Source organism: Marmota monax, unplaced genomic scaffold (assembly GCF_021218885.2).
Source record: "Marmota monax isolate L192 unplaced genomic scaffold, Marmota_monax_Labrador192_F-V1.1 WCK01_AAM20220418_F8-fsc00039, whole genome shotgun sequence".
In the NCBI taxonomy this organism is placed as follows: Eukaryota; Metazoa; Chordata; class Mammalia; order Rodentia; family Sciuridae; genus Marmota; species Marmota monax.
This window is the reverse complement of record NW_026693602.1, coordinates 9077274-9085434: the sequence shown is the minus strand read 5'-3', so window position 1 is coordinate 9085434 and position 8161 is coordinate 9077274. Positions and strand designations below refer to the sequence as shown.

Sequence of the window (8161 nt, the reverse complement as noted above, 5' to 3'; positions counted from 1 at the left end):
GGAATCAAAATGTCAGGAGGGCCACTCTCCCTCTGAAAGGTCTCACTCCTTCTGTGCCTCCTCTGCCATCTGGAGGTTGCCACAACCTTCAGCATTCTTTGCCTGCAAGCTCCATGATTCCATCATCTTTGTCACAGGGCACTGTCCCTGTGTGTCTCTGTCTCTTCACACTAATCACATTGGATCAGAGTCACACCCTAATCCAATATGAGCTCCACTTAACCAATTAAATCTGCTACAAGGACTCTACTGCAGATATCACATTCTGGGGGATGAGTGGCTAAAACTCCAATGTAGCATTTTTGATAGTTTGGGGAAACAAGGGAAGTCTTTCTTGAGGAGGATTGCTTGCAGTTCTCAGAACAAAAAGTAGTGGGCTATCTATGCTTGAATCTCCGCAGGGGTGTACAAGTCAAAAACTACTTGGAACCCCAAGAAGAAAGAGCTGTTCTGCTGTAACAAATCTAAACAACATTGTTTCAGAGACCTTCACTGTCATTCATAAGCCTAAGAATCCTTCTTATTCAAGTGCAGGTAGTGAGTCTTTTTGTGCCAAAAGAATTTGAATGTAAGAATGTATTTTTTTATTTCCAACAGAATGTCACTACCAATATAGTTTATGTTGAGTAAAAACTTTGTTAATATGAATCTTTCTCCCACCTTGCTCCTCCTAGGTTTTCAATGACATTTTATATAAGATTTAGATTGTAGAGTTAAAGAAATATATAGCAAACACATTAATTTTGGATAAAATTAAGCCAATGTTTGTTTTCTTTAAACCTTAAGCTGCTTTTTTTCCTCAACTATTCCATTTCCCAAATTTCATTGGCACTATTTTATAATAGTCATAAAATTTAAGTAAGAGTCCCCCCCTTTTTATATAATGATAATGGAAATATAGAAGAATCACTTGGAAAAAATAGAATTTGATCCATATTTAGATGATATTTCTATTAAAGGGAATGAGGATGACCCTTTGTGATTTTGCCTAGACATGCTATTATAGATTGTCTATATTGTCTTAATTATGAATTAAGGCATGCCTTCCTGGAAACCAAACCACAATTGAGTGAAAATTTTTTTTGTGGGGGGAAATAATCCCCAATCCTATTTGATATGCAGTTATGGTCCTTTAAAATGTTAATTGTGTATAGTCTCTACTAGGTGCCAAACACGAAACCATATATTCCATATATTGTAATTCGTTGATCCCCACCAATATCAGTCTGTGCTTCTGATAATGAGAATTTGTGGAGGTTATTAAAATAGCCTAGTGATTTCAATTCCGTAGCAGTTTAAATTCATGTAAAAGGGTCAATATTGTTATGTTGCTCTGTATATTTGATTCCAAACATTCATCATTCATACTGACATAACATTAACATTTTTACTAACTTTTTTTTTTTTTAAGGCAATGTTAGAAAACTTTAAATACAGGATCAAGATCAAATTGGTAAGGCATCACAAATTGTAGAAAGTAATCTTGGCTGCATTGGCATAGCAAATGGACAAAATCTGAGCAAGCGATAACCTTGGGGCCACCCACAGGGCAGGTGCAGTCTGGAACAGGTGCTGCCACGCTGGGATGGAGCACAGCCTAGGGTATCCAGGCCTTGCTCTGTGAAGGTCGAGTTGAGGTAACTGGGTTGAGCCTGTGGGTCTCTGATACTGGGAGCTCCTGACATTGCTGGGCCCCTTGCTGCTGCTCCTCCCCAAGCCATTCAAGGAGGAGGGGGTGGCCATCCTGTGTGCAGCTTCCCCTGGGTCCCTGCCTTGAGCCACTAAAGCTCTGAGAGGGTCTCTGTCTCCCAGTGACTGATCCGAGCTGGTGGTGTTGGTGAATTCTCCCTCCAGCCGCAGCCCTGGTCACCCTCCAGTACTGCAGCACTGTGGGGCTGGGGCTCTTCTGAATAGCCTCACTGATTATAAGGTATTACAATGCAGGGGCAGAAACAATGTTGAAGCCACTGATTCGCGTTTCAACCAGGGAGCTTCGGGGTGTGAAGTCTGGCTGCAGCATCCAAAACCATTTAGTAGTTTAAGCTAAGAATATAAACTTAAAAAACAAGAGGGAGGCTGCTATGAATGATACAGATGTCTGCTCACAGTACAGCTTGAAGTCCCTCACCCCAAAAAAGACTCGAAAACAGGACTGAGGCCACAACCCACTGAGCTGCTCATGTCAGGGGCTGGCCAGGTGACTGGCCATGCAGCTGGGCAGCACTCAGCGGTCAGATACCAGCCTGTGGTTCCAGAGCAGATTTTGCCCCCAATTTTCAGGTGTCTGCAAGTAAAGTTCTCAAACATCGGTGCCTTTACCAAGGCGGGGGGAGGGAAGAGGACACGGAACTGCTGGCAGTTTGTTGACTCCACCCTGAACCAGTCCACAAGGGCACAGGTCTTGGCCAGGTAGGGTAGGGATCTGCCTGTTACCACTCTTTCTTCTTTTCATCCATGGAAACACCCCCAGGGCCCAGAGCCACCACCAGGAGCAAGCCTCCAATCACCGACATGGTCTGGAAGAAGTCGTACTTCAGGAAGTCATGCATGGGCTTATAGACTGGAATGGTCCAGAAGGCGTTGAAATACACATTGATAGCAAACAGCAAAACAACAAGAGTCAAAGCCGCCAGCTTGGTTTTAAAGCCAACAGCCACCAAGATCATCAGAGCTGTGCCCACGATGTTCTGGATGATAGAAAAGAAGCTGGCATCAAAGTGAAGGAGGGTCATGAACATCAGGACCAGCAAGACCCTGCCTCCGAGCTGCATGTACTGCTTGGGAGAGCTCTCACACATGGTGGGGACACCTGCAAACATGCTCTTCCCTTCCGAACGGGACTCTGCTAAGAGCAGCAACAAACCTCCTCCCAGGGCCAGGTTCCTCATCAAAAACTTCAAGTCCCACAGAATGCTGTAGGCGATCGTCTGCAGTGCTATGATTCCGAAGAGCCCAAAGCAGGCATACTGCACGAAGTTCCTGCTCAACACCAAGACACAGCCAGTCAACTGTCCCAGCAAGTTGAGGAACACGAAGGATGAGGCCAGCAGGTAGCCACAGCCCCAGGTAGTGTCGATGTAGTCACGCTGCTCGCTCCACTGGAACCACATGCGGATGCCATCCTCCAGGAAGGTGCTGATCAGGCAGAGGCGGGCCACGTGAGGGAGGTACTGCTTGGTGACTCGCAGGAACTGGTCGGCGAAGTCCTCGGCCGTGCCCATCAGGTCGTTCTGGCCCATGGCGGCGGCAGGCTCGGCTGGCTGCTGCTCGGCGCTCGCGCTCGGCCCGCTGCGGCCTCCACAGGAAGTGCCCGGCGGCCGGCCTCGCTGCGCGGCGCGGCTCCAGCGGCTGCCACGTAGGCCAAGCCGTAAAGGGCCATTTTTACTAACTTTAGTTTTCAATTTTTGTTGCACAAATGTAGTACTGGCATAAGTCAACAATATATTTTCCTAGTTAGGGTAGGCTTGTTTTTATGTGTACTCAATTCATTGAGTGGTAAACCTTCTAAGAGCTTGTCTTAGTGATGCTGTTATATCCAATACCAAACTTTGCATGTTGAGAAGTGAGATTTGTATTTTTTTAAGTTTCTTTAAAAAAGAATGGTGATTTATATTTTTATGAGTATTAAGATAGGAAATATGACTTTCTTTTTTGTCCAGATACAATTTTAATTATATTTAGAAAGTGAAAATTAAATTTAGAGTTGTATATAAATTTTGAAATACAGGACTCTTAGTCATAAGAACAAATACAGTCACTTACATAGACATACAGATAGTATTTAAAAGCAAGATTCTGAAAGTTATAATCAAATCAGCCAATTATGGACAGAAATAAGGAGTGGATAGAAAACCGATAGCAAAGGCCACTCATCACTGAAAAATGAGAGAGAAAAAGAAAAACCAGTAAAGGAGAATAAGAAGGATTATTCAGTCATTTGGAGAAAAACTAATAGAGGATAATATCTAGAATATATTAAGAAATCAAAAAACATTACACCCCAAATCAAAGAACCCACTTAATCGAGGGACAAGTGAATCAGACACTTCTCAAAAGAATAAATACAAATGGCAAACAAATACATGGAAAAAATGTTCATTCAACATCATTATCAATTAGGGAAATCCAAATCAAATTTTCATTGAGATTTCATCTCATACATAATGACAAGTCATCAGGAATTAAAATAACCCTAACAAGATTAAACTATATTCCATGCTTGTATAACTACATCAAAGTGGATTTTACTGTCATATACACTAAAAAGACCAATTAAAAAAAGAATACAAACATTGATGCCGGAGAGGATTTGGAGAAAAAGGAACACTTTTACATTTTTGATAGAATTGTAAATTAGTACAACCACTATGGAAATCAGTATGGAGATTCCTTAAAAGACTAGCCATGAAAACAGTATGTGACCCAGCTATGTCAATCCTTGGTATTTATCCTGAAGAATTAAAGTCATCATACTACAGTGACACATGCAGACCCATGTTACAGCTGAACAATTCACAATAGCCTAACTTTGGAACCAAACTAGGTGTCCATCATGGGTGAAGGAATAAGGAAAAGGTGGTATATATATATACACAATGGAGTTTTATTCAGCTATAAATAATGAAATTATGTCATTTTCAGGAAAAATGGATGCAATTAGAGAACACTATGTTAAATGAAATAAGGCAAACATAGATAGTTAAGGGTCATATGTTTTCTCTCCCACATGGAAGCTAATGAGGAAAAAGAACAGCAGTTTGGTGGGGATTTTATGAAAACTAAAAGGAGATTGCAGAGAAAAGGGACCAAGGGTGGGAAATGGGAAGGAAGGGGGATGTGCTGGGAAGTGATATTGGCCAAATTACATTGTTACATTGTGTGTATGTATTAATATGTGAAAAAAAATCCCATCATCATGTACAACTACAATGCACCAAAAAAATGGTGGGGGGGGGGGAGAAAAACTGATAGGGTATAATAACTTGGAATCCAAGTGAATAATATATTTCAAAATGTGTATAAATTATCTTTGTCAAATTCTAATCATAGATAAGGCAAATATAGAGAAGTTGACATTTGATGCAGCAACATGTAGGTTAAAAAGAGTGATTTTCAGTTGTTCAATGAGATCAAAAACATGCAGAAAAAAAAAGGTTTGTGTGTTAGAAGGGATTTGTAGAGAAGATTTTTTTTTCCCCTAAGGACTTTTCTATAAAGGGGATCGGGTTGAGCAGTAGGTATAGAGAGAAGGGATAATCATGAGAAGGTGGTTTCTTTTGTTCTTTCTCAAATAAAAGAAATAAACAGCATGTTTGTATGCTGACGAATCCTACAGAGAGTAAAATCTTAGTAATATAAGAAAGAAAAGAATAGATTCACTCATGTTTGAGTATGTAAGAAATAACAGGGTGGATTTTAGAAAAGACCAGTCCATCTCAAATGAGGATCACAGTACATGGACACGGAAACTAAAATGCAAGGATGTGCAACTGGGCAACTCCCGGTGTACCCTTAACTCTGTGATCAGTGGAGCTCCTGACTACTGCCTGCCATTCATAGGAAACACAAAGTGCATTTTGGCCTGTGGGGTGGTTGTTTGTAAAGCAATACTAACAATTAGGTGCTGTGACAATAAGAGTCTGTGGGGAAAAAATGTTGATTTTTTAATTTTCAGCTAAGCAAGAAAAAGATCACCAACTAGAAGTAAGATTGAAGATGTGATTAGGAGAAACTGAGAAATATATGAAATAATCACTTAGAAGATGTGGAAAAGGAGTACAGAGTAATTTTAGCAAAACTTTCATGACTTGATTGAGGCTAGTTTAAATTTGAAAGAATATATCCAGTATTTTCGAGTTTGTTGCCTAGATACATTGAACTGTGTGGATGGAAGCATAAAACAGGCAAATATTTGGACTTCCTAAAGATATAAAATGGATGGGAAAATTGATGATATATGCAACAAAGTAAGTACAGCAACTTACAATGAAATTTAAGCTAGTAAAGGAAGCAGTGGAATAAAGGTTGACAAAAATCTAGTAGGATGTGGACTTGAGGAACATGTAAAAATAAAGAATAAATGGACATGTCATGCTGAAGACTGTGAACTAAAATGAACTGAAATGAAAGAGGGTGCCATTAGAAGGATGAACCCATGAAATTTAAATTTCCAAGAGGCTACAATGGTAATAATGGCATCTAAAAGATGACCAAGGTAGGGAATAGCAGCGGTAGGTTATAAGAAGAATTTTAAAAGAATTCAAGATTCTAAGCTGCTTGAGATTCAAAAATATCATCTCACTCTAGATTTAAGTCCTCAAGAATAAAATAGGTATGGTATTGTCTGGTCCACATCCCACATGGGAGGCCATCATCTCTGCATGATGTAGACTGGCTGAAAAATTAAGCTAAGAAAAAGATGTGGGGAAGAACAACACTACACATAATGTAATTTTGAAAAGCGAGGGTCGAGGCGCTCCGTGACCTTAGATTTCAGCTTCCACACTGGGAAGAGAGAAAGAGCGATCCCGCATTTGCTTTATTTATACAAGGGAACTTCAAAGGTTTTCTACAGAATGTTCTTCACCAAATAAGGCAGGAGGTGGGCTGTCCAGGCCCAGTGGGTCATGCCCAGTTCTGGAGCTATGAGAGCTGCCTTCCTAGCAGAGGGAAGACTGAAGTCACAAGCATTGCTAGTCCATTAAGAGGGAGGGGCCACAAAGTAGCATGTAATGCCAGACCAAAATCCCCTAGGCTCAAGGCCAAGTGAAGATGCTAAATAGCTCAGGAGTGGCTTCTGACATTTTTGAAGAGAATATATGCAAATTTAGAGCTTAAGCTGAAATGAAGTGCACTGACCCATGGTCAGAGGACATCAGCAATGAGGGTTGTGGATACATAAGCTAATGTCATGAGACACCAAGCTGACAGTTCAGGAAAAATGAAAAAATAAAGTTCTGAAAGTAACAATGAGTAGCAATGTAAAGAAACAGCTGAATTCCTTGCCTATATGTCTAGGGTCTATGGGAAAAAAATAACACCACCATCACTGAGACAGCTACAGAAGAAGCAGGGTCCCCTTGTTAAGTATTGGGCTCTATTATGTTAAGAAAAGAAGGAAAGAATAAAGGATTTTGTGATGAAACATAACAGGCACCATAGGAGGGTTACACAATTTGGGATGCATACAAGTCAGATTGAAATAGAGAACATGCAGGACTTATATCAACTGTAGACAGGAAGATGAGAAGGGACTTGGGCCCTCTGAGCCTTACCTGACAAGAACAGGGGGGGTAAAGAGCACAATGAAAACAGGGCACGCTATGACTATACTTTTGGAAAAGATTTGGCAAACCTTCTAACCCCATGTAGTAGTGGCATGGGACTGGCAACCATTCCTCTGTTAAGAAGGAGTGGAAGACGTTTCAGGAAAGCAGTTGTCTGTCAAGAGAGTTGACACCATCTTGACTCTGTGCTCTATATATTACAAGAGACTGTGTTAACTAGCTTGATTTTAGTAATGGTACTTTCAATTGCTTTTCACAGCAAATTTAAAGCATTTACTTACACAGTAAGTTATGTATATTGTAGCTTAGAGACATAAGCACATTAACAATACATTGTATCTATGGAAAAATATATTGTTGTTGAATCTAATTGATTTTGAAATGATCATTGGAAAACAACCATTTGAATTCAGGTTTGCCTATATATAATTTCTCTGTAAAGAAATATCTGCATACTGAAAAAAATATCTAAATTAAATTTAAATTCAGAATTAATGAAATATATAAATATATGTTTAATTTTATATATATATATATATATATATATATATATATATATATACATACATATGCATATCCACATTTTATTATTAGTCAAATGTTGAATATAAAATTTTATTTTTTCAAATCTGAAATTATTTATATATACAACTTAAGAATGAATTTGAATAAATTTTTTTCTTTATTGAGAAAAGTAATTATATACAATACTTTAATATGGACTTATAGAGAATATGAATAATAATTTGTCATCTAAATTTCAATGCAAAATTTAAATTATTTTCAATAAGAATTAAAGTGGTTAAAGGGAAAACTCTAAGTTCATTTTAGTACACAGACCAAATAACTTTTTCCCCCAAATCATACCAAACAAA

General features: G+C 39.2%; 1 protein-coding gene across 1 annotated transcript; it reads right to left on the bottom strand.

The window, feature by feature from the left end:
• Positions 1-1412: 1412 nt before the first annotated feature.
• On the bottom strand, positions 1413-3351 carry LOC124103073 (surfeit locus protein 4-like). The gene has a single exon (XM_046459564.2). The coding sequence runs from the start codon at positions 3237-3239 to the stop codon at positions 2430-2432; it is 810 nt and encodes a 269-aa protein (XP_046315520.1). The 5' UTR covers positions 3240-3351; the 3' UTR covers positions 1413-2429.
• Positions 3352-8161: the final 4810 nt, after the last annotated feature.

What these genes read in the sequence shown, in the direction of transcription:
- LOC124103073 (XM_046459564.2), bottom strand. Translation starts at nt 3,239, where the DNA reads ATGGGCCAGAACGACCTGATGGGCACGGCCGAGGACTTCGCCGACCAG.